Genomic DNA, 27,423 nt, shown 5'->3' on the forward strand with positions numbered 1-27,423 from the left:
GTCTGGATGCTCTATTTGATGTTATTAGCTCATGCGCGTCTGGAATCGGCCTTCTGAATTTGAGTAACAGCACTAATTGAAAATTTCCTTCAAACACAGAACAAAGTAGAGTGTTTTATGTAGAGGTCGACCGATAGTGGATTTTACCGATAACGATAGCTAGGTTGGGCCATACTTGCCGATAACCGATTAATGAACCGATAGTTTTTAAAATTGATACTGGATAAAAACAAACATAATACTCCAAGTAAAACAGTGCTGAACTTTATTATAAAAATAAAAAAAACTGTATTGAACCATGAAAACATGCTAAATGAAATAAATATATAAATGTGAATAAATATTTAAGTCAATAAAAGACATTCATTCAAACTGAAACAAAAAGTAATACTCTAAATAACAAATAAAACCAGTTACATTCAAAATTTAACTATTCTTTTCAAGCCAACTTAATTAATAAAAAAGTAACAAAATTTGTATTAAAGTGAAGATGAAAAAAAATAAAAATAACCGAAATCAAATGCTTTTCTGATTCGTTTATGTTTCTGTCGGCTGTATGAACATATCAGTTTGCTTACGTCTCTAGCTTTAAATATGCAACTTCTCTGCATATTTAATGCATAAAAGTGACCAGCTGGATATGAACTAATGCAAATATAGAGGTAACAATTGTGACATTAAACATTCGGGTCGGACTTACGTTTATGTTTGTCAGTGTTTTAACCGCTTGAGGTACTACTAATGTTAGCGTCCTCTCAGCCTCGAAGGCAAACAAACATACTGTTGTGCTGTTCTTTCTCTACTAATGCAGCATTTAGTCAACAAATTTATCACTTTATAATGATATGACAATGTACTGTATACATTTGAGCTGTCGGTGCTTTAAACGCGCGTCTGATGTCAGCGCTCTCCACGCAGCATGCGCTCTCAGTGCAGCACGCAGAATCACGTGTCGAAATAAACAACACGAGGCACGAGTTTTTATTACACCTCTAGAGGCCGCTCTTGTACTGCATCATGCCAGCAGACCCTTCTCAGCTCTTACACTGTGTAATGAATGACAGCGCGCGCTTCTCAGCCGCTCCAGCAATGGACGCAACCAGGAAAAACTATCGGTATATATTTTTGCCGATAACGATAGTTCCACCAGTCAACAATCGGTGCCGATTAATCGGCAAAACCGATGAATCGGTCGACCTCTAGTTTTATGTGTGTAAGTAAAAAAAGTTACGAGTGAACTCGTAAAGTTACTTCTCTTTCCTGATAAACAAAAGAAATGTCAGCTTCCCGCCCCCCTTAGTTACTGTCGCTATGCCCGACAAGCTACGCCGCTCTTATGCCACACTATGTTTTCACGAAGTGAGAAATACATCGTGGAGCAGAGAGGACACTGACAACACGCTGACAATAAAGGACAGACCAGGTTACTTTTCGGTTACTTTTGATATTAACCCTCTACCGCACGCATTATGCTAGACCTATAAAAAAAAATATTTGACTCTTTTTCTTTTCTTAGAATGGCTTAACTTGAAGTGCTGTAGAATTTTTTTTGGGAAAAAATATTATTCTAAGGTACTTTATGATATGTTGCCATATGGCAACAACATACAATAGTGGAAATGACTTAGAATTAGAAGTGTAAATTTACTTATAGTTAATATTTTTGTTGTTTGTGTTGATTCAATTTGTGCTATAATAAGCTTTAACACAGTACTTATAAACAACACCTTATACATACTTTCCCAACAAATGATTCTTCCAACTGATTCTATTTATTCCATTCTTTTTAACTGAATAATGCTTTATATTCTTTGAATTTCATAAAATTTTTTATTAATATTATTCAATTGCAAATGTATACAGTTAGTAACAAATATAATAATGTTCATCATGTATCATACAACATTGACATAAAAACATTTACATAAAAACATTGCAGTTCATGGAAATTCAACATTCCATCCTGGAACGGCTTCTTTTGGAATGGTGGGCACTGGGCAGCTCTAACCTCTTCTTGATCTAATGAAACATAAGCAAACATGCATTAATGTTATGTGAAAACCATGTAGAAATCTAGGGATGATTTGATTTCTGGACCTATTCTTTGACCTGACCCATAACTCTGTCTCTTTGTCACTTTCTGCACAAGTACAAACCTACACACGCACACACACACATGTCTGGTTCACTATCTTTGTGGGGACTCGTAATTGTTTTTATACTGTACAAACTGTATATTCTCTCCTCTTACACTAACCCTAGCCCTAAACCTACCCATCTCACACACACATATATCTGTATATCTGATATATCTGTATTCATACTGTATCTAATCAAAAGTAAAAATGCCATGTAAATTAGATGATTTTTTTCCATAATACAAATGCCTAGGCAGTCCTTAACATATGACTAATAAACATTATATCACTGGCATTAATATTGTTATTGTTACAGCTTAACAGATTGCAGCTGACCTTTCTGGCTAGCTAAACTATTGCAATAATGTCATTCCACTATCGCACAGTGTTGCCGCTTGGCAACACAGACATTTGATCGATTTACCAAAAACTAATTTCATAAAAACTTTTTTGAGTGGTGAATATGTCATCATAACTTACCTGAGGTGAAGTTTCCGTTTTTTGTGTGTTTGTGATATGGGCTGGTCCTTGTTTCTGAATGATGTTTAAATTTGCTTTCAGAAACTACCGACAAGAGACGCAGTCTGTCATAAATCGCGCCAGAAAAAAAACCTGCATGTCATGTGACTTAACCAAAGCACATAATTGGCTAAACTAAGGTCTTCTCATTCCAACAAAAAACACGAGAATGTTTTCTTAAAGAGACAGTGGCAAGGAAATGAACAGAAAGAGTACGTTGCCATATGGCAACACCATGCGGTAGAGGGTTAAACGTATTAAACAAAGTCTCACCTTTCAAATTTGGTCATTTAAAATAAATAAATTTAAATAATAAATACCCGTTTTGTGGCTCTTTAATGTGTCTGTCAGATCGCTGTAGAGCATCAGTTAAAGCTGCTCGTGAACCGATCATCTCTTCCTTCTAGTTAATTTATAGTAAACATGAATGAACATCAGAAGGAATGTTGTTTTAACCACGTAAAGACGTCAGTACACTCCGTTTTTCAAGTTCAAATTCTCCCATGTTAATCTACTAACTCTCCTGACTGCTTTGTCCGACAAAATGGCGGATGGCAAAGTATGATTGGTCAGATCACCTGTCAATCAAGCTCCCTGCGAAGGGTCAATTGCCTAGCTTGACTTAAATTTGACTTTGTTTGGCAGCAGGTTGATTTCTTGTCCCTTTGTTCTTGTGGTGTGAGCTTAATTATTTCTGGCAATCTTCCTGTACTACTGTCATTACTTAGACCTGCAACTCAAGAGGGGAAGGAGGTTGAAACAAAAGCTGGAAATGGGACACCTCAGCAATGTTGACGCACTCAAAAATGCACACACACATACAATACGCAGGTATACACACACCACATTCACATTCTGACTCTCTGTTCCATCTAAAATAGTGCTGCCCTGGTTGTTATTTGCCAGTACATAGCCTAATTGTTTTTCCAACTATGTTTTTAATGAATATCATGTAAAACATGACTCCTGTTACAGTGTATGTATTTCTATATTTTAGAGCAATGTTCCTCGACTTTTTTTATGTTTGATTTTTGTTGTGTTGTACTCCAAACACACATTAGCCTTTGTGCTAACATGGACATGTTTGAATGAATCTGACCTTTAGCCAATGTCTCAATCTCATCCCACCACACCCTCTGTCCACTTTCCTGTCTCCTCTCTATTGTCCCCTAAAAAATAGTTTAATAATACAACAAACCCATATATCTTTGTCCCTCTACATCCCATCTCTACATGTATCTGGCGACATCCCATCTGGATAACATTTTTGACAGGTTAAATGCCTCAGTTTGTTGCACTTTAAGTGCAAAATTAAGAGCCCCAACCCATTTTCAGTGACCAAACTGACCAGAAGTATTTGCATTGACGTGTACCTGGACTTTGAGTGAACTCGAACCTCTTTTTAGTCCGTTTCAGTTCATATCACATTCAAACTGGGGTTATTGGGAAGCCAAACAATTTTAATAATAATAATAATATTTAATAACATCAATAGTAATACTAATAATAATAAGCCAATAATCAGTATCAGTCGATAAAAGTGTGTTCCCTTTCGAGGGAACTCGCGATGCGTCGATAACGCTTTGGGAACGCCTCCAGCAGGAACATGTCTGAAGCATCTATGTCAACTAGTCCAATGGAAGGAATGAGCATCACGGGCGGGTGACGTCATGACCAGGAAGAGATAAAAAGCACATCCGGTGAAACCGGCATTAGCTTCTGTGCCTCAGCAAGCGATCTGTGTTACTCTGTCTGTCATATTTATTGTTGTCTGTCACCTTATCTATTATGGAGAAACAGTTGTACAAACTCTGTGCTTCTCCCTGCCCACGTTATTTAACGGGTGGACACACACACAAGCTTTGTATGATGTGTTTGGGATTGGAGCATGCGGTATCAGCTTTCGAGGGGGCTGATTGCCAACATTGCGAGATGCTTCCGCTTCGCATGCTCCGCTCCTGTCTGTCACTTTTTAAGGAAAGTGGTCAGGCTTGCGCTCCTCATGGTGCAGGACTCGCTGTTGCCGAGGCAGCACGTAGAATGCATTCCTGCAGATTGCAAAAGGATCTCTCAGAAGGGTTGGAGACGGGTCCGAGGGTCTTATCTCCTGCCTGTCCTGGAGGATCCAGTGCTTCTTCCGCCCGTGAAGAGAGCCCAATGCTTCAGTGCTCTAGCTCCGAGGAGGTAGACGTACTGAGCGTTGGCGGTGAAACAATCACGGGGAAGGGGATTCGCCATCCTCTTCCCCAGCATATGAGGAGCTGGTGGAAGTGAAAAATTACAAATTGACTGGCCAGCCGAGAAAAGGGGCGCTCGTCCTAAAAGTAAATTAGATGAGCACTTCTTATCATCTAATATTTCACTTCCACCACGAGGCCTTCCATTTTTTTCCCGATCTGCACAGTGAGCTGTCTAGATCGTGGAAAAAGCCATATTCTTCTCAACTTTTCAGTCCCCAAGTTCATGTTTATTCGGGGATCAGAGGGTTGAGAGAGTATGGCTATGAGTCGATGCCCCAGGCTGAACAGATGCTCGCGAGCTATCTGTCACCTGGTTCAGCATCGTCTCGGAAGGCCTCAGCTTTGCCCAGTAAGCCATTAAAAGCAAAATTCTTCATTAGTGGGCAAAGCATATATGGGAGCAGGTCAGGCTGGAGCATGCTTGCATACCATGGCATTGCTCCAGGCATATCGGGCTGATCTGCTGGGGGATTTGGATAAAAGTGAGGGAGTAGGGCCCGATGAGGTTCGAGAACTTCGTCGGGCCACAGATTTGTCTCTCAGGGCTACTAAGGAGACCGCTAGAGCAATCGAGCGGTCTATGGCAGCCCTTGTAGCCACTGAGAGGCACCTCTGGCTGAATCTGGCAGAAATAAAGGATAAAGATTGTGCATTTCTACTGGACGCTTCTAATAATAATAATAATAATAAATTTTATTTGTAAAGCACTTTACATTTGACACCAAATCTCAAAGTGCTACAGTAAAACATAATTAAAAAAATTAAAAATCAATACAGTATACAATAAAAGCACAACATGTTAAACGACGGGGCTAAAAACAAGCATTAGCTGTTAAAATAAGCCTGTGTAAAAAGATGGGTTTTTAGCCCTTTTTTAAATGTGTCCACTGTTTGCGGGGCCCTGAGGTGGTCTGGGAGGGCATTCCACAGAAAAGGAGCAGCAACTTGAAAGGCCCTGCCCTTCTATTGAGCCTTCTGGTCTCTTCGGCGACGCCGTTAACTCGGTCGTCGAGAGGTTCCAGGAGGCCAAGAAACAGTCAGAGGCGTTCAAAAAAATTCTCCCTCGCCGTGTCCAACCCCCTGGGGTTGCTGGGCATGAGCAACCCCAGCCGTCAAGCTCCTCATATAGACCCCAATAAAAAGAGAGTGTTTTTCACTCTCTTTTTTAAGGCTTCACTTTTCACTTCTTTTTAAGGCTTTTTAACTCTCAGCCGAAGCCTTCAAAGCAGAAGCCGGATCTGAGGACCGTTCTTCAGGCTAAGAAGGCTTCACCTCAAAAGAAAAGGTCCTGACGCCAATGGCGTCAGACCAGTGAGGGCAGCTCCACCCGGGGTACAGCGGGTCACACCTCAGTATACGGTGTCCGTTCCACCTCGGTGTCCTCAGGGGACTATTCTGCCACCCTTGGTGCTTCAAGGTGCAGTGGTTCCCTACGATCATCTGGCGCAGTGTCAACTCGACATTTGCATCAGACGTGAACCTTCTGAGGGGGGTTCAAAAACAGTCAGCTCAGTTCAGAAAATCAAGTTCAGGGTCTGTGGAGGAGCCATCATCTCTCTTGGCACATAAATTGCCTGGAGATGATGGCCGTCTTCAATGCATTGAGACATTTCCTCCCAGACCTGAGGGGCCACCATGTGCTTGTCCGGACCGACAACACATCAGTGGTCTCTTATCTAAATCGTCAGGGGGTCTGCGTTCGCGTCCACTATGCAAGTTGGCACACCAGATCCTCCTATGGTCCCTGGGGAAAATACTCTCTCTGAGGGCAGTGTATATTCCGGGGGCCAGAATATTGGAGCAGACGTCCTGTCGAGGCAGGAGCTGAGGCCAGGGGACTGGAGACTCCACCCTGAGGCGGTTGAGAAAATATGGGAGTTTTATGGCCAGGCAGAAGTGGATCTGTTTGCGTCTCAGCATACGACGCACTGTCCACTCTAGTTCTCCCTTACTCACCCAGCCCCCCTAGGGCTGGATGCTATGGTACAGACGTGGCCGAGGCTACATCTGTACGCCTTTCCCCCTGTTGCTCTGCTCCCAGGAGAGCCCTTAGATTCGGTCTCAGAAAAATGTCTTACATTCAAGACCTTTTTTCTACTAGCCATTTCGTCCCTCAAAAGAGTCTGGTTACTTGAAAAATCATATTTCGTGATAGTGTACTGGACGCGGGGCATTCATTGCTAGTAAACGGATGCCCGCACTTCTTCTGATGTAGGGGCTACTTCACGCAATTAGGACAAATGTTTTTGCACATCCGCTTTGCCCAGTGTAGATAGTAGTGGTGTCAACAATAATCGATTCGGCGATGCATCGCAATGCGGGGCATGCCCGATTCAGCATTGATGCGGCAAAGTGCCATAATCGATTATGTCACTGTTTATTTTCTGGCCTTGAGTTGGACAATAAAATCAGAATTTTGGTCAAGCCAGAACGTATCGATCAATAATCGACTAATAGACTGGGAGATTACAGCCCTAGAAAGCAGTGATTTATGTTTTCTTTTTCAGGTTTGAAAATGCCATATCCAATACCCTGTACCATTCAATTTTATTTTGTTTAATGACATTTATGTCAAAGATACAGGAGAGTGATAATACGCACATAGCAGCCAATAAAATCTGTTGTTCAATATATGACTGCTTGTATTGCCTCATGACTGATGAAAAATGTGCCTTGTTGTGTGCAGTAGAAGTTTGATGCATCGCAATGCATCGTAGAATCGAATCGAATTGAATCGAATCGTTACCTGGTGAATCGTAATTGAATCGAATTGTGAAGGCAGTGCCAATGGACACCCCTAGTAGATAGCCTCGCACGGGGTAGACACGATGCATGAAATTACAGAACATATGATTTTGCCTTTTAAAGCACAATCGCGGTGACAAATAGCTATAGGACATAAATAAATGTCATGTAGAATACCAAATATGAGCCCAAATGGCCACCCATGTAACAGTACGAGCCTCAGCATCAGCGCGTATACTGGGGTCGATGCTGCAAATAAAAATCTTTCAATGCAAATTAAAAACTCTGTGTAGCAGAGTTTAAATAGTGTAGCTATTTATGGGTTGAACCCAGTTATTCATTAGTCTGCTACTTGATGCTTTTCTGTTCTATCTTGAATAACGTGACGCGTCCATAACGCGTTGTTCCCATAACAGAGATGTAAAGTGCTGTTTCTCTGGCTTTTTTCAAGGCTCATAAAAATTGTGGCTAGGCTTGACAAGCAGTCTAATGGTGTAATTCTAACAAAATCCAAACTTTAAACATATTTTGCTGTAGCAATTTTATGGCGCCTTTACGCGTACACTTCCTATTTTAGCAAATGCATGCAGATGAATGATGAATGAGCAGTTATTTCAGAGCAAGATCGCCCAGTGTGAAGCCAAACGTGATTGGTTGAAGCGAGAACGTGCAACGATTGGCCAGCTCGATGTGGCCATTATCTGATTGGCTTGAGTAGGCGGTGGGTGAAGTCCACTTATTTGTGGATTTGTCTGCACGTCGACGCTAGAAGTGTTTCAAAATCCACAGATGAGTTAGGGGATTCACAAATGCACAGGAACTAATTCACAAATGTGTGCAGCGATTTACAAATGCACAGAAAGCGGTTCACAAATAAATGCCAGGCAGAGTTGTGTTTGTAAAATTATAAAACATTTGTAAATATTTTATTTATTTGCAAATCTCATTTTATTTATTTGCAAATCTCATTTTATATTTTTTTGTGAAACTCTTTACATTTATTTGTGGATCTTAATCTATTTATTTGTGAATTCGATACATTTTTGTGAATCTCTTTACATTTATTTGTGAATATTAATCTATTTATTTGGAATATTGCAACAATAATAACCCCATAAGAGTAGAGCGTATATTCGCTGCCCAATTATATATTAGAAAATTAGGAAAAGCCAGACCACCCAATTGTTTTGTTTTCTGCGGAATGCATTTTCAGTGTTTTTATTTGAAAGAAAATTAGAAATAGAGCTTTCAAGTGCAACAAAAAAAGTACTTTGGAATAAAAATAAGAATGCATTGAAAATAAATAAATATAAAAATGTGGGTTGTACGTTCATCTTAATACAGTTAACCATACCAGCCAGGGATATAGAGAGTAGAGAGCACGACTAAAATCCTTTGCAAGACACTTAAGCAAGGGGACAGAGTTGTGATCAAATAAGTCTACAAAGCTTTTTGTCACATTTATATCCAAATACCTAAAACTCTGTAAGGAAGATCTGAAAGATACCAATGAGTATTCGAAGGCTGCCATATTGATGGGCATTAATGTACTTTAACTCAAATTTAATTTATAGCCTGAAATTGGCACTGGATCTGCTGGCAGAATTTGCTCTAGAGGAGTGCCAGGGTCAGACACATAGCAAAATATCCTCCGCGTATAAAGACAGCTTATGCTCCAACCCTCCCATAGTATCGGTTCATCTCTAATAATAATAATAATAATGCAGTTTTTCACTCTAGAACACTTTACACCATGAAAGCAACATTTAAATGAATTGTATATGCTGATGTATGTGTATGTTAATGTTTGTTTGTATTCTCAGTGTTTTGTAATGGAAAATGCTGTCAGACAACTATCTCAAGATTTTCTAATTTCGTGAATGTTTAGGATCGCAGCATGCACATTTTTATATGTGGGTTAAAGTTGACACGTCCTCTGATGTTTGTGGGATTAATCTCTCTCTTCTACTGACCACTGGCTTAAATGTTACATTAGTTCTCAGGAGGGTTTTAATTAGCCCCATTGGGTAGTTGAATGATCGACTTAATTGGTGCATCTCTGTGTGCCCTCAGCCTCTCTGTTCCCCATTGAGATCTCTGCTGTGAGGAGAGACCATGAGTTTCTGGATCAGGACTCTCTCAAGGCGTTATGCAGGTGAGAAACCATTGCATATTCACTTAAATATTTATTACAGCACTTTAAATATATTCCATCATTCACAATAATCCCTTCTGGTTTGAGTTTCACTCCTCCTTTATGTGACTGCACCCAATGGCATTAATCATGGTGGAATAACATGATAAAAAAAAATCATAAAGTATACTAATAATAGTACTTTTATGACATATGTTTAATAGGATGAGTCACATGTCATGAGAGGTCATCTGTTCATTTCTGTAGTCTTTTGATCACCGTGGCGATGGTCCACTTGTGTTAGCAGGTCTTGCTGTGCTTCGTAGTTCAGTCTGTCCTTTTTACTATCAACTTTATTCTCTTTTTTTTTACCCTTCCATGTGGAATAACAGATTAAGTGTCTGGTCACACCCGCAGAAGTCACATTGGAGTGAATGGCCTTTTCTAAAATATAGCGAATACACAAAGAGGGGGAAATTATATTTCCTGGGGTGCAACTGCTGTATGGTTGGCTGTTAGTTACTGATATAAAAAAAACATCAGGACAGCTCGATAATAACTTAAGAGGACTGAATTATGAACACACACACACATGGCTGAATCTGAAATTCTAGAACTCAAAGTCATATGCATTTCCATAGTTATCTATATTTAAAGCCTTGTAGAAAAGGAAGCTGGATTTGTGTGAGCTAGGGAAAATGATTGTGATTTTTAATGGTAAAAGTCTGTAAAAATACAATGGTAAAAACCTGTTAATTGGTTAACAGCAAGTTTCCTTACTAAACACAGCAAATAACTAATAGATAAACTTACATTTAATGTAATTTTATTGTAAAGTACTGTTAAATGTACAGGTTTTGGAAGTGAAAACGAACATTGAATAAGTCAGTGAATAATTTAGAGTGAAAAGTAAATTGGCATTCCCAGAATTCCTTGCGTGACACTTCACATTCAATGTATTTTTTGTAATTGTTTCTAATATATTTTTTTTCTTATCAGTTATGGACATTAGGGTTTTATGTTACATCTAATGTTGTGAAATGAATGTTTATTGCATTACTTTAGTGTTATTACCATGATGGTGTTTTGTATTTGTGTGTATGACACTCTGTGCTCCTTTTATATATTAGTATTTCGTTTCTCAGCTTGTGGAACAGCTGCTTGTGATGAGCTTTGATTCATCATGTGACTTTCTCATCACCACCTATATTTGGTGAATGTTGGTGTTTTACAAAAGCAAACATTAGTACTTCAATAGGTTGGTATATTAACAGTATATCAGTTAGGACAAAAACAATGTTAAGACAGAAAAAGGTGAATCACTACACGGCCTAATGTGATTTGGTAAAGATCAAAAGGCAATTGTTTAATCACATATGTATGCATTGCTAATTAAAAATAAATGCGTATGTATTTCTAAATTAGTACATAAGCCAGTTTCAGTACACATATACATTGAATAAAACATAGCTTGAGTATTTTAAATACTATGTTACCCTGCTTTGCAGTTGAATGTGTGCCACAGTATGTTTAATGAAACATTTTTGAAATTGTAAAGGTTTGTTCTTTATGGACATAAGGTCCTAATTTTATTTGTGCAGATCTTAAAGTCGCCACGAAATAAAAATATGCAATTATTATTTTTTTGACAGAATGTTGCAGTTCTTATTATAAATAATTTATTTGTGCACATATTTTTTTTTTATTCATATGCCCTTGTAATATTTAATCAAAAACGTTTGCCACCCCTCCCCCTCCAAAATGACGTCCCTTCTCTTCATGACGCATGTTTCGGCTGAGGGTGGGACAAATAGCCTCCACAACTGACTCAAACGGGGATTCAGATCTGCCTCCATTTAGTTAACAATGCTCAACTTCCTACGAGTCAATTCCCGAGGATGAAACATAACGTTTGGCAGTTTTGATTTATATGATGTTTAACCCTCTGGGGTCTAAGGTGTTTTGTGGGTCCTTGAGATGCTTTGACATGCCCTAACATTTGTGCTTTTTTTCAGTTGCTTATAAACATATTAATGGCAAAAGTGTAATTACACTCTATTTAGCACAAACAGGGCCACCATAATATGTGAGCAACATGTACATGTTTGTATTTTTAAGAGAATAATGTGTATGCATGGTTATTGAAAAAACTAAAAATTATATATATATGTATATGTGACCCTGGATCACAAAACCAGTCACAGGTAGCACGGGTATATTTGTGGCAATAGCCAACAATACATTGTATGGGTCAAAATTAGATTTTTCTTTTATACCAAAGATTATGTTTCATGAAGATATTTTGTAAATATCCTACTGTAAATGTATAAAACATTTATTTTTGTGAGTGAATGCAGCACAATCGCGAACATAAATGGACAACTTTAATGGTGATTTTCTCAATGTTTCGATTTTTTGCACCCTCAGATTCCAGATTTTTCAAATAGTTGTATCTCAACCAAATATTGTCCTATCCTGACAAACCATACATCAATGGAAAGCTTATTTATTCAGCTTTCAGATTAAATTTGGCCCATATATATGTGTGTGTGTGTGTGTGTGTGTGTGTGTGTGTGTGTGTGTGTGTGTGTGTGTGTGTGTGTGTGTGTGTGTGTGTGTGTGTGTGTGTGTGTGTGTGTGTGTGTGTGTGTGTGTGTGTGTGTGTTTTTCTTTTTTTGAGGTTTGGTTTTGTCACTGTTCTGAATAATCAGAATTTTCTTCATCTTTCGAAAAAGATAATAAAGCTGCCAAGCATGCCGGCAAAAATAGCTATAATGACGCACACAAAAGTCTTTGTGAGTGTTTGTGAATGCGAGTGTCTTGCTAGCCTATTGTTAATGCTATTTATCCTTATTGCCTTCCTACTGTTTATTATTCACAAAGAGTAATTAGTGTAATGTGTTGCTGTGCACAAACTCACACACTCTTATTATCTGTATCTCAAATGCCACACCGAACACACCCCTCTTGTTTGTTTGTCTTCTAGAATTAGTTTTGTTCTGTCATGCAGAAAAGGTATTATGTCCAACAGAAATCTTGTGGCCACTGGGTGCCAAACACTATGATGTGACGATGCGTGTTCAAGAGAGCAACTGTGATCATTGGTGCGAAACGACTATAGATCAGTCAAAACGGATGGTCACTTTGCTTTTGTTTTTATACCGGCTAGTTTGTACTATATGTCTCTGCATCTTGTAGTGTCTGTAATTATTAATTATTTTGACAGTTAAGTCATTATCATCTTTCTCACATATACACGCATCAGAGTCCGAATGAGATCACACCAAGCACAATGAATGCACTAATGAACAGAGAGGGCTTAATACACATGAATGCATCACTTACTCGTACACTTACTAGGCCACTCACATGAACTCGAAACATACTGATAATCAAATAATGACATGGTGATGAATGCCTCTCTACCCTTTAACAAAAGTTCTGCCAAATCAGAGCCTATCGGGCGCAGAAGGAGGGAGCAGCAAAGTCAAGTTCAAATCATTCTAGAAAAGATACATGGGCTGATACATTCATCACTGTCAAGTGTGGCATTAATGCAATTCAGCTGGGAGCATCATCAGGCCTCAGTCAACATCAACAAACACTCACTCACTGAATGTGTGCTTGGATAAACTGCTGACAGAAATAACATCAAATAACTCTAAATACTGATCTAAGCCTGGACAACTGCTGTTAATAGTTGATATGTCCACATTGGCATCACTGTTGGAAGTTTGTGGCTTTGTTTTTAACCATAGGAAAGCTGACACTTTTATTTAATAGGATACTCATTAAAGAGACAGTCCCCTTGAGGCAATCTGGGGTTATGTCTTCCTCAAGAACGCATTTGGCCCATTTACACATGATATTTGTGTGCCCTTCAAGTGAGGTTTAAAAATCTAGTAATTCCGAGTTCCGAGAACATGAATGACCAAACAAAGTTGTATTTACAAGTGCTTAAGTCTGATTTCTAGATAATACAGGAGTTGTGACATCGGAAGTGCCTTGCTGATGTGAAACATGGCGGAAACACAGATTTACAATATAGATAATATCATATATCTGTAATCCAGAGATTTGAGTGGAAAGCAAGTCTGTAGTGAATGGAAATTAATGATTTTGCACATCATTTTAATTTTACGTGCTATTTTTAATCATTTTAAAGGCGTAAACAGCTTATACAGCAAGTGTAAAGTTTGCTTTATAAAAACTTAATATATTTTTTTAAATACCAAGTATAAATAAGTAATATAAATAAATAATTTTCATAATTTTGAATTCAGATTTTTGGGTTTATTGTTCACAATATAATTATTTTTATTTTGTTCAGGCTGCCTTCATGTTATGTTTCTGATTTAAATGCGTGAGGTTGTAATAACGCATATCAGACTCGTTGGTATGAGCTTTCCAGGTGCACTTGAAGGAACCATTTACACCTGGTATTACCAGATTGACCACTTGTGAATGACCACCTGTCTGTATGCGCTTTGCATATGTTTTACTTAAAGTGAGTTTTCTCTCATGTTTGAATGTTGATACTGAAGATAAATCATGAAGTTTTGTATTTTTGTGGTTGAGTGTTTAAAAATCTAACCTACCACTTTTAATGTAGCAATCAGGATTTTTAATCACTCTGCCACCCTGCCTCTTCAACCAAGAATATACATGTAAATTTCACGTGAATTTAAACCCTACAGCACTCAAATATGCCCTTCTCTCTCTCTGTATGTGTGTGTTTGCGTGTGTGTTTAGGAGGCTTACAACCCTAAACAAATGTGCTGCGATGAGCTTAGAGGTTCATTTTCATTGTAAACAGGTAAACAAACAAACATGGCATCCACTTCTAATTCAATTATGTGATCTGATGGTCTGCTGACAACTGCTCTTTGCTTGTCTAGTTTCATTAATTTTGACTTCCACTGGATGGTATCTTTTAAACTTAACTTTAACAATCCTTTTAAAAATTTATCTATGTCCTTGTGTTTATGCTAGTGAATTCTGGTACTCTTGGTTAGCTACTTTTCTTTTTAATAAAAAAAAAAAAACTTTTCGTTATCTAAGTGTGCATGTTTGTGTTACCACCAGCAGAGTGAGGACTCAGAGGAGGATGACGCATGTGCCCTTAGCTCCCGCTGGGCTTTTCAGCGTGAGAGTAAAACTTGGTCCCGTCTCCGCACTCTCTCACCCACCCCTGTCCCCCCTGGCAACCGGGCCTCAAACTTAAGACCCTCGGGTAGTAGCGATAGTGTGCTGAGTGACATCAGTCTCCTAGAAGTCACCTCACTGACCTCTGACCTCAGCGCTAGCAGCTTGAGCTTAGACAGTGCCCGGGAAACAACTTCTCCAGAGGTTGTGGCTTTCAGTGACGTCACGGTGGGTGAAGGTGCATCGTCAGTTTGTGTCTCACCTGGCCAAGATGAGAACGATGACACCGGATCCTCATCTTCCCTGCCGTCCGTAAGAGAGAAGCCAAAGCGCCCTTCTAGATCATTTTTACGAAGGAAAGAATCAATAAAGAAACGGGATAGTGAGAGAGAGAAAGTTCCAAAGAGCATTTCCACAGTAACTCGACATCAGCCACCCTCTGGTCTGCACTGCACATCCGATGCAAGTTTGCCTGGACAAACCACGAATAAGTTCAGAATCACCAAAGATGAGGCATGGAGATCACATACAATATGCCGCAGTAATGTTAGCCAGAAATCCACTTTGCACAAGCCTCACAGAGCGTGCCTTTACCTGGAGGACTACCAGTTAACTTGGGAGATGCCAAAGTTAACCAATCATAACAACAGTAAGAGGAAAGAGGATCGTGTGGTCCACCTCCCTTTTGACCACAAGCCTGGAACCTTCCCTAAGTCTCTATCAATCGAAAGTCTCTGTCTGGCCTCCGTTTCTCAAAGCCCTGAACATAGTGACTGGGCAGGAGAAGATGGAGACCTTTCATTGGATGAAAGCATTAGTCGCAGTGGGTCGCAAGATTTTCTTTCAGGTTTTGGGAGGAAACGAATTTCCATGGGCTCAATTGGAAGCATTTACGACAATGTTTCAGAGACACCGGGCAATCCATGTGACATTTTCGACCCTGGAAAAGAGAAAGCCTTCCAGCACCTTGACGACATTCTACAGCACGTACACGGGCTACAGCATAACATCGACGAATGGTCGCGCTCGCTCGGCATTCCGCCACAAGACCAATCCAATGCGGAGACTGCATCCACAGCAGACACAACATTGCCCAGCAGTCTCAATTATGATGAGCAATCCATGTCAGATGTTGGGACGACAGTGAGCGATTACGATAGTGCAGGAAACTCAGTGAATGAGGGAGAAGGAGAAGGAGGAATGAGAGAGAGGAGGGACTCAGGGGTGGGAGCATCACTCACGAGACCCAGCAGGTGAGTAAATCTGATGGTTAGACTTAATAGACAGAGGAAATTCTGGCCTGTCCACACTTGTGAGTGCAGTTAGCACTTATCCAGATGAGGTGTTTCTATTGCTGTGTGAAAGAATGTGATGGAGAGAGAGGGATACAGGACACTCAATTTGTCTTTTGTTAAACTGGAGTCTGATAACAGTGACAGCTGTGTGTACCTTGAAAGCCTTCTTGCAGCTGTGTTTGGCATTTGTTTGTTATTTCCATGTTAAAAATATATTTCCACTTCATGCAAACACATCACTGATGAAGATTAAGATTGAAGTGGAACTCTGGGGTACACCCATTCAGTTCACTACAATTTTCACAGGATTTTTTTTTATTTTGTCTTAATGTTTTCAAATAAAAAAATCGAAACATTCTTAAAAAATGTGTGTAGGATATACATTAACCCTATATTGGCAAATGGTTATTTTCTTTTTTATGAATAAACGTCACTAAATTATATGCTTAAGACTAAATAATGTATGTTCTGAAAATAGGTAATCAAGTACATATTAACATTTCAGAATGTCATTCATGATGAATGATTCATCTGAGGCTTTTTGTCACATAAAGTTTATGTCCCATACATCCAAGAGTGAAAGGGCTGTTTTTATATCCATCTGTTCATCCTTTTTTTGTTTTTGTTTTTCTTACTCTTGTCTTTCTTACATCCATTTCTCTATACTCAGAAAGTTGCGTTGGCACAGTTTCCAAAACTCTCATCGTCCGAGCGTGACTTCTGCGTCTTTAGAAATCAACAGGCAGTCAGCCGCCCAACTCAACCTGCTGCAGAAATTCAGCCTCTTGCGACTGACCGCCATCCTGGAGAAACACACAGACACCAGCAAACATGGCTGGAACTGGTGAGATGGCACATTCTCATTCATGCATACATTGTCCTACATTTTCTAAATAACACCCAAGATTGTAGCACAAGGCATGTTCCCATTCTAAAAAAATGTGTGCTGTTGTTGGTGTACACATTATCTCATGAGGTCAGCTGTGGCATTAATGCTCTCCTATGTCTGATGCAGGAAATCTCATTTCTGCCAAAAGTGTTTTTTATTGGCACAATCAGTTGAGTAAAACAGCTCTAACAGATGCAGTTAATGACAGTATCTTTCTGTCTCTCTATCTGTTCCCCGACTGGCTTTTTACTGCTTATGAAGATTACATTCCATATCTTTCTCTGCCAAATTACAGGTCTATTTATGTACACACACACACACACACACACACACACACACACACACACACAAACACACACTTTAGTCATTTTTATTTGGCAATGATTGCAGGAACGAAGTGTAAATTGGTTCATAATTTTTGCATTTGTCCATTTTAAACCTCAGCTGCAGGAAAGGACTTCTGATGAGAAGCTTATATGTCTATCAGACACTGTCATGGCTCGCAGATCTAAAAGATGATTCATTTCATTCTGCACCAGTCACTGTGGAGGCATTATCTTTCCCCCTTCGTCCATTCCCACACACCCCACTGTCAAAGGCCTGCATCTGTGTCAGTGTCATAGGCAGCGAACATATCCAATTTTCACAGGGTTTATACTTACTGCAATTCCATTTGCTCTTGCTCTCTCACTACAGGCTGCTGCCATGATTTTGAGTTTATCTTGCAATGATGTGACATTTCAGGTTTTATTGTGGACATCCACGTATTGGATTCTTGTACTAGTGTGCTTTTAAAACCTCCTTTTCTCGTTTATACATTAATATAACAACAAAAAAAGTATATAATTATTTTTGTAAATATTTAATTAAATAATTAATAAGAAAATAATCAATGAAATTATATAATAAAAAATGTAATTTAAATAAGTAAAAGTAAATACATAATTGAATTCATGTATGTTGGGTCTCATCTCCCTGTTCAGTTATCATTGGATGAGTCATTAAATAAAATGAAATGTATTTTTATTTTCTCTCTCTGTCATTGGTCAGGGTGGTTCCAAAGTTTATGAAGCGTTCCAAAGTTCCAGATTACAAAGATAAACATGTGTTTGGCGTTCCGCCGATAGTAAACGTCCAGCGAACCGGTCAGCCCCTGCCTCAGAGCATCCAGCAAGCGATGAGATACCTACGCAGCCAGTGTCTGGAGAAGGTTTGTTTGCAAGCAAACACAGACACACACACACGCTCAACCACACAAACACAGCTTCTTATTATCTCTAATTCCTCTCTACAGGTGGGAATATTCCGGAAATCAGGGGTTAAATCCCGGATCCAGGCCCTCAGACAGCTCAATGAGAATTCCCCCGATCATGTGACCTACCAGGGCCAATCAGCTTATGATGTGGCTGACCTGATTAAACAGTACTTTAGAGATCTGCCTGAACCTGTGCTCACCTCCAAGCTTACAGACACTTTTCTACATGCATATCAGTGTGAGTGACACACACAGTCTCACACATTTTTTAATACATCATTGCTTCAGTAAGCTTTACAACTCTCCCCCATGTGTGTATGTGTGTGTAGTCGTTCCAGCAGAGCAGCGTCTACAGGCCGTGCAGGCAGCCGTGATCCTGTTGCCTGATGAGAACAGAGAGGTTCTACAGACGTTGCTCTATTTCCTCAGTGATATTGCATCTGCGCAGGAAAACCAGATGACTGCAGAGAGTCTGGCTGTCTGTCTCGCACCCTCCATTCTGCACCTGAATGCCTCCAAGAAAGATGGAGCTTCACCAAGGTGTGTGTCACATTTTGCCTCCATGGCTCGTCCCCACAAGAAAAGCGATTTAATGCTCTAAAAAGTTGATGGAATGTAAACACATAACAGAATGGAATCTAAGATTACAACCAGTTTTTCCAAAACAACTAATAGTAATAGCATTCAAAATGTCCTCCAATCTCTCTCAGAACAGTTTTTTGTTGTTGTTGTTGTTTGTTTGTTTTTGTCAACTTTTTGGTTATTTTTATTTGTTCGGTTTGGTTAAAGGCTCATGAGCAGGAAGGGCGGAGACAAGCCAGTCCAAAAGGACTTAAGTGAGAACATGGCTGCCACACACTGCCTTAGTCACATGATCACGGAATGCAAGAAGCTGTTCCAGGTAGCCACATTTTAATTTCTAATGTCATTGTCTGCATACATGCAAAACATTTTATGACTTATATTAACTATACATATTTAGTATACATTAACAGTGGCAGGAATTCATTTTGGAACTCATTTTTGCACTGATCAACTTTCTGTCCCTGTTTCTTTCTGCAGATCCCGCATGAAATGATGCTCCAGTCTAGGAATTCTTATGTGGCAGCTGATGCCCAGCCATTGCCTCTGCACGGGTTCGGGGTGAATGCCCTGGGCGAGCCTGTGGATTATCGGGCGTACCTGGAAGATAACATTCAGTGTCTTCTCAGAGAGGCATCTGAGCGGAGTAAAGGCTGGCATCATGCCCATGGACCCGACAACACTGAACTGGCTTATAAAAAGGTAGAGATACAGACATATCCTCAGAAGAGTCTCTCTAGAGCTTTAATTACATAATAAAATTACACTTGTAATTACTACTTATAAATGAATGCAAGCAAATTATATTTTTTTTCTGCTGCTATAGCTTTGAGTCTTTTGTATAAACTTTTTTGTGCATTAGCTAATATACTCTGAGTTTGCTGTCAAGTCCAATATCGTGGACATGACATTGTGACAGGTTCACACAACATATGCAGCTGAAATGTAATACACACACTCTTAAAGTCGCGATGAAATTAAAGTATTATATACATTTGAGTTAAACGTATGATGGAAAAAGACATGTGTAGTGCCTTAGTTCAGTCCAAGATGTTGCTTGGATAGAGACAGATCTGACTGCAAGCCTGAGGCAGACTGCAAGAAAGCAGACTAGATGATTTGAGAGGTCCGGCACTCGTGAGAAGTCTGTCTTTTCACTGGAAGATTGAGAAATTACATTTTGATAAAAAAATTCAAAAACGAATTTTAACAAAAATTAAACATGCATTAAGAGAGAGACTAGGTCCCATGGCATGAACATTTCACTTTATGAGGTTTTTTAAACATTAATATGAGTTCCCCTAGCCTGCCTATGGTCCCCCAGTGGCTAGAAATTTTGATAGGGGTAAACTAATCCTGCTCCGTTTTTGAGAAAATGAGCAACGCGAGCGCGATATTGTTTTTTCCTCGAGAAACGGCTTGCAAACGAGCGAAGCATGGCAGTTGCTCAGTGTTTGGATGTACAAATGAACACAAAAGTATTTTTTTTAGTTCCTTCATCTGAGCCTCTGAAGTGGGTAATGTGAATTTCTGATGTGTAATTGTTCAAGTTCAGTCAGATAATCTTTCTCTCAAAATCGTTCAATACTGTTTATACATTATAAAATGATAAAATAATCCATGCCATGGGACCTTTAACTAAAACTCTACAAAGTGATGAAAAAAATAATTTTGAATATAAAAAAAAAAAATCTGATTTCAGTTGTTTAAATAAATAAATAAGTACAAATACACCTCTGCAACTATTGGTGAGTGACTACTGTGGCAGCACTTGAAGAAAAAGGAGCACTCTCAGCAACTCTGTGAAAGAGGAATGGAAAAATATGAGGCAAGGATAGATGCAAGCACATTTCCAGGTCACATATCAATTGGAGTGTGTTTGAATCAATTTAGAAATGATTAAGAAATGGAAAGGAGCATGACACAGCTGTAAATCTACCTATGGCTGGCTGCCCCTGACACAGTGACTGTGCATGAAGAAGGTTACAAGCTTTATATAAATACATATTTTTCCCCTCTTTATTATAGCATACATTTGTCTTGAATTCATTCATGTCCATTAAAAAGACTTGGAAGGAGTTCAGTTTTATTCCCTCAACCAATATATGCATGACAACTTCTCTATTTCTCACAAACGACAAAGGTCTTAATTGCTTTTAATGTGAATGAGGTTTTTTTTCATTGTGACGGCCATCTAAAACCATGCACTGCAAGACAGTAATGGTTCAGATTATGATTTTTGCCGTTCTTATGGACATTCAGAATCTCCTCAGATGTCTGAATCATTAATAAACCACATTCATCGCATATTCATAAAGGAGGTGTTTTTATTTAAAAAAAAATCTGTAAATGTTATTTATATTTCAGTTATACAGCTTTAGAGCGGATTATGATAACAATTAGACTTTGCAGAAGAGTGAAAGCAAATTAAGAATTAACATGATTATGTTACATAATGGTTTTGAAACCCTGTTTAATTGCTGCTGGTTTTATCTTCTTGCCGATGCCAAAGCATTCTGATAATTCCAGCGTCTGGAAAGATTCCCAGTCATACCCTCTGAATTATGACAAATTGTGTCAGAATGACAAGAAAAAATACATTTATTTATGTAATTAACTGTATTATTAGGAAACATGCTTAACAAATACCTATGTTTCAGTTTACAATTTATTTCATAAAGTATGTGGCTGTTAAAAGGCAATCAATGCACTCAAAATGGATTGAAGATATTTTTTTGTTGCTGTCTATGTTTGTCAAACAGTTGACCAGTTACCCATCAGTCAGAGAGGCTGAAGCGTACATGCCACAGTAGACAGATGTACCCTTCTTGTCTCTTGCCACCTATGACAAAGACTGAGGATATACAAAGACGGTGCACTCGTATTACTATCAATGGGAGAAACTGTAACCCACAATATGGTGGAATAAGTCCCGCCTTCTAAGTAAAAGAGCCAATTGCCAATTGGTAAAGTCATTGCGTCACTGCAGCTGCCGTTAGAAGCTCAGATTGTTTTAGAAACAGTCAGTGTTCTGAGACGCCCTCTTACATGTGCACTGGCTGGTCCAGTCTGAAAAAAGCTTCTTTTTTTTTTTTTGGCCATGATTTCAGTATTTAGAAACAAAAGTTATGAGACAGTTGTTGTCAGATTTCATTGGGGATTTCAAATATGAAATTTAATCGTAAACTTTATGAACAGCTTCGGAGAATTTGACGTTTTCCCATTTAAAGAGATGGGACTGTACTTGCATGACTGAAATAGCTGCCCAAGAGGCGTTTCAAAGATGGCCGCCGAGTGTAATGACTTGCCTGAAAGAGACTTTGCTTGCACTCAGGGGAATGAGATTTTAGAGCATGTGGCAGTTCACTCTGCCTCCTCTTAGATTAATATCAGATGCCCAGATATATCAGATGCCCAAGCACCATGAGAACAGTTGGCACAACTGAGTTTAGACCATCTGTCATCAAATCGCCTGCTAAAATGGTCTCTCTTAGATTCAATGGGCTCACTGTGGCGGTCTGCTGGTTGTTTGCAGGTAGGAGACGGGCAGCCAATGCGTCTATGGCGCGTTGCAGTGGAAATAGAGGCCCCTCCTGCTGTGGTGCTGCAGCGTGTTCTGCGAGAGCGCCACCTGTGGGATGAAGACCTTCTACACAGTCGAGTCATTGAGACTTTGGAAAACAACACCGAGGTTTTCCATTACATCACAGACAGCATGGCTCCACATCCACGGAGAAATTTCATAGTGCTCAGGTATACAGTTACAAAATCTATTTTAGTGTGATCAGTTTGATTCTTTATTGTGTCGCATCCAAACACTAATGGGATCAAATAAGAATCTGCCTAGAATAAGTAAGATCTGGATTTCTTTGCAGATTTTTTGGGGATCCCATTAGAATCCTTAAGGATTGTTGGTTCTAAACTGATTCTTTAGAAATCCTGTTTTTTTCTCTCTCCTGTATACACCCTTTAGGTACTTGTGTAAACTGTTTGTTCAGTGTGTGTGTGTGTGTTATATGTGTATATAAAGCCCCTCGTTATTCAACACAATATTCAAAGGCTTCCCAATATAGGCTTTCTGATATTTCTATAGATTTCCGGTATTTCTGCTGTAGTTAAGACTAAGTGTTTTTTCAGATTTCTGAATAGAATATTGAATTAAATTAATACCACAATTCATTTTGTGATTTCAGAAGTTTCAAGAACAGTATGTCCTTCAATTCAAAATAATTATTGAGGGGGGAAAATGCATATTTTTATTTAATTTAATAAAATATCATATGTATATTTTTTGTGTGTGTTTTTAGCATTTCAGTTTTTATTAGAATTTGATTTGTTAATATATTATTAATAGTTTAAATATTTAAAGGAATGTAATATTTTGAATGCCAATATTTTATTAATTATTAATAAAATATTCATTTAAATGTTTTTTTAGTCATCAAGTTTGCAGATGCCTCCTGGTAATGGTAGTATTTTGTGTTGCAGACGTTGGTGTAGTGATCTTCCAAAAGGGCTGTGCGTTCTTGTGTCCTCCTCTGTGGACCATGATAACGTGCAGGTGGAGGCAGGGTTACGGGCTGTGCTTCTGACATCACGCATCTTTATTGAGCCGTGTGGAATGGGGCGGTCCCGGCTCACACACTACTGCAGAGCTGATCTACGGTAAGATACACCGGTTTTACGAACAATTAGCTACATCTCTCAGGCACATGACTGCATGTGTTTTTTGATGCTCCTCAATATACTGAACAAAAATAGCATGCTAATGTTTACCAGAATATTAATTGAAGTTCACCATGAATTTAAATTTTTTGTATTTCTGTTCCACAGGGGGCGCTCTCCTGATTGGTATAATAAAGTGTTCGGCCATCTGTGTGCGATGGAGCTTGCCAGAATACGCAGTTCTTTCCCAGTTCTAACAGCACGAGGACCTGAAACCAAACTCTAAACCTGCTTGGGTTAAATCTGAGACTATTTTGTAGGTGAAAGAATAAGAATTATGAGAGTGCAGGTGCAAAACAAAGATGGCCGCGCAAGTCGGAAGGTGGAAAGTAAGAACAGTAGAGAATGTTTTAAACTGGGGATGAATGATAATAGTAGTTGGACTATGCAAAAAAATTAAAACCATTGTGGTTTTAAAAGCCATGGATGATTAATGTGAAAAAGCTCAAGCTCACAATCATACTGTTGATAATGCGTCTAAACTTGTATGTGTTTTGTTTGTGTAATTGTTTATATCGGTTTGTGTTAAGCAGCGTGTCTCGATACACATCTTGTATGCCTTAAAATCTTTGTCTAATAATCCAGTGTGGTCTGTCAGACCCCTCATTCAGGCTCAGGGTAAATGTAAACAAGTGTTGTTTTTTGACTTGCACAGGAATTTTGTCACGTGGCAATGATAATGACCAGCTGGCAAAGAGAAGCAGCCAATCACCAAACATTCATAACATCATATGACACGTGCTGTGCTGTTATAAGCTCCCTGTGTACTTTGCATTCTTTAGGACACTTTTTGCCATTGAAAGGACTAGGAAAAAGTGTCCCAATCAACCCAAATTCACCCCATCATTCGTCCAAAGCGACAGTCTCCAAACATTTCTGTGTGTTTATGAGTGGTGCTGTTAAGCAAATGCAAGATCTTCTCCACGGTCACAGTACATGATAATCTGATGTATGCAGGCCAAATTGAATCAGTCTGACAGTTTTCTACATCGGTTATTTTTGTGACCTCAATCCCTTTCTTCCTTTTCCACCCCCCTTTTTAATTTATTTGCGTCCGCCATTTGCATGTGGCAAACTTCATTTGTGAAGTTTTAATAACTTAACGTCTGCATGGAATCCATGGGAATGATATTCAAGAGATTTTCTTAATACAGCTTTACGTTTTTATATTTTTATCTCCCCTAAAGGTAAAAATATTTTTTTATACAATTAGATAATTCTCTCTCTTATCTGTTATTATTATAAGTCCTAACTGCCTAAGTGCCTATAAGCAACTAAAGAGAAATTTGCGTATGTGTGTTCGTCTTTTGCCTCATAATTGTCATTAAATCTGTGCTGTTTCACCAGGGCATTATGTAATATCAGTATTTTATTTATTTAAAAGTATAACTATGTGTTCTGCCTTGAAGTGAAATGGTTCAAGTGCCACAGTGTGGTTATATGTGCTTTGATTTTTTTCTAATGTACAGAACTCTGGTCCATTTACCCATAATGTTTAAGTTGTTTCAAGTCTTCCCTTTTTTGAATGATAATTCAGTGTTAAACACAGGTGTCATTTTTGTTGATTTGATTGTCATTTTCAATCATACTCTCTTGTGTATCGTGCCAACTTAGCCTTTCGTGCAATGAGAATAAAGGAACTTTTCCAGGAAAAAAAAACTTGGTGTTTCTATACAGACAGAAGGTGTTAAGCCTGAAAACAGAATTTAATTCAACTAACAGGTGTCTTGCGGTGAGCAGCTATTTATTTAAACCGCATTGGTGTCCTGCTGCACTGTAGGACACTTAAGGGCACAGGTTTGGTTGGCAAACAAACATGTCAGTAAATGTATTATAGAGCTGGTGATGGAGAACTCCCATTAACACAAGCTGCTTTTCTACAGTATTTATTCCAAATGAGTTTGATTGATACAGAGTAATGACTAATTCTGAGTCGCAGTCAGTGTGCTGACAGTCTGCCCTGTCGCACTGAAAACTCCTTGTGAGCTGTCATTTCTCTGGGGAGATAAAGTGCTCCTTATTTTTGCCTTGTTAATTATTAAAGTGTCTAAAATTGGCCAATTATGCTGTATTGGGAGACTAAAAGGAGACCCTTCCCGAGCACCTTTTAATGTTGCATGAGAGTGAATTGTTTTTGAATAGGTCAGAAAATATGTTCAACAATGGGTTGGGTTAGTTAAATGAAATTCAGTTTGTTTCAAATGTCAGAGTACAGACATCTGTCAACTGCAGAAAGTGAAGTTCTTTCTTCCCCCTTTTTAAACTTATAGTCTATCATTACAGGTGCTGTAAGTTGTTTTAAAATGCCCAACGAATTGACTCACAATTTGAACTGTCAAGAAGAGCATGCATAGCTAAACATCCTAGAAAAAGAATAGGATGATTAAGTTGAAATAAAGAGACCAAAAGACCACCACCAATTCCCCATGAATGCGAATTCACCCCTGGCCCATCGGAGGTCCGTGCACGACACTGATGTAGGCTATGCGTTCATATTTTTCTCTTGCTTCATAAACTATAATTCTGATTTTATCTCAAGACATTCACAAACACATGCACAACATAATAATGTTAATGAATTATTCAATAATCAATTGAATATTATTCAAATTGGCAACCAAATGCTCAATTTAACCCAAGAAAGAAGCTTGGGCAATAGTAGCCTACAAAATAAACACGGCAAATTTGCATTTGACCAAACATTGCATTATATAATATATTCAGGGAAAGATTTTTTCTTTGAAGGACACTCTTCATATAAACTCATTCAACCATGTACAGGGGGAAAAAGATGGAAGAAAGCATGCCAACCAAAAAAGGCTCAAAATGTTCAAAATTGTACATATATATTGTTCAAGCCATTGTACATTATATACATTTTCTTTTAGAATGGTAATTTTTATCAAGCTTGTATGTCTATGTTTAGTTATTTCACTTTAATGGCGATGAAAATGATCTATTAATTGTCATTAAAGTGAAATTACTGAACCTAAATATACGAGCTTGATAAAAAATTATCATTTTAGAAGAAAATTTCAGATGGCACTTAGAGGCTTTTGCATCTGAAGTCTTCATATATATATATATATATATATATATATATATATATATAGGATAAAGATGGATCTCAAGTGAAAACTCTAATCTTAAATTTGTTTGTATGTATTTTATTTATTTATTTTTTAGATCTATCAACTGAACCATGTAGTAATTACAGTAATTTGACAGACTGACATTTTTAGAGGCCCATATTTCTTTTGCACAAGTTAATAAACCTAAATAAAATAATCATATTTAGTATTTGGTTGCAGATTCTTTGAATTTGATGAACAAATAATTACCTTATACTAAAGATTAAAGTCTGCATTTCAAACTCCGAATTATTGTTCAAATTCAAAATGTTGAAGGACAGTGACAAAATAACCAAAAATTGATTTAGATCAAATATCTAATGATAAACAGTAGCTAAAGCAGGCTACGCAAAATACCTCTATTATTTCCTTTTTTCCTATACCTTTTTCAATTGATTTGGTATTACCAAAGTCTACTTTAAAGAAATCTCTCTTCAACCCATCATCAGTTTGTAGATCATAAACAGGGAAGGATTTGTTTAATGTACATTGTTCTTCATTTTTATCTGACTGGTTGAGAATCTTTTCAAACAAAATGATAATATAAAGAAATGAATCTTGTTTTCCAGTAAAAATATCTAAACATCCATGTAAAAAGATAAATATACCTCCAAAGAAAAATTCA

The 27,423-nt window shown here is 38.4% G+C and overlaps 1 protein-coding gene and 1 long non-coding RNA gene across 5 annotated transcripts in view; one reads left to right on the forward strand and one right to left on the reverse strand.

Moving 5' to 3' along the window:
* The window catches only part of stard8 (StAR related lipid transfer domain containing 8), a 68,175-nt gene extending 42,857 nt beyond the window's left edge, over positions 1 to 25,318 (forward strand). For 3 of the 4 annotated variants that reach the window (XM_079608477.1, XM_079608475.1, XM_079608478.1), the window contains 12 exons: positions 9,716 to 9,797; positions 14,529 to 14,592; positions 14,862 to 16,174; positions 16,887 to 17,060; positions 18,156 to 18,315; positions 18,400 to 18,598; positions 18,690 to 18,900; positions 19,150 to 19,261; positions 19,423 to 19,644; positions 22,478 to 22,695; positions 23,431 to 23,607; positions 23,776 to 25,317. In XM_079608477.1, the coding sequence (XP_079464603.1) occupies positions 9,716 to 9,797; positions 14,529 to 14,592; positions 14,862 to 16,174; positions 16,887 to 17,060; positions 18,156 to 18,315; positions 18,400 to 18,598; positions 18,690 to 18,900; positions 19,150 to 19,261; positions 19,423 to 19,644; positions 22,478 to 22,695; positions 23,431 to 23,607; positions 23,776 to 23,893 (3,050 nt within the window). In that variant the 3' untranslated portion in view covers positions 23,894 to 25,317. Of the gene's footprint in view, positions 1 to 9,715; positions 9,798 to 14,528; positions 14,593 to 14,861; positions 16,175 to 16,886; positions 17,061 to 18,155; positions 18,316 to 18,399; positions 18,599 to 18,689; positions 18,901 to 19,149; positions 19,262 to 19,422; positions 19,645 to 22,477; positions 22,696 to 23,430; positions 23,608 to 23,775 lie in introns of all 4 variants that reach the window. The other variant, XM_079608476.1, reaches the window with a different exon arrangement.
* The window catches only part of LOC306996212, a 1,114,438-nt gene continuing 1,087,282 nt past the window's right edge, over positions 268 to 27,423 (reverse strand). The window contains exon 3 of the long non-coding RNA XR_013797030.1: positions 268 to 1,199. This is a non-coding gene — a long non-coding RNA (uncharacterized lncRNA). The remainder of the gene's footprint in view (positions 1,200 to 27,423) is intronic.

Source organism: Phoxinus phoxinus (assembly GCF_949152265.1).
Source record: "Phoxinus phoxinus genome assembly, chromosome: 3".
Classification (NCBI taxonomy): Eukaryota; Metazoa; Chordata; class Actinopteri; order Cypriniformes; family Leuciscidae; genus Phoxinus; species Phoxinus phoxinus.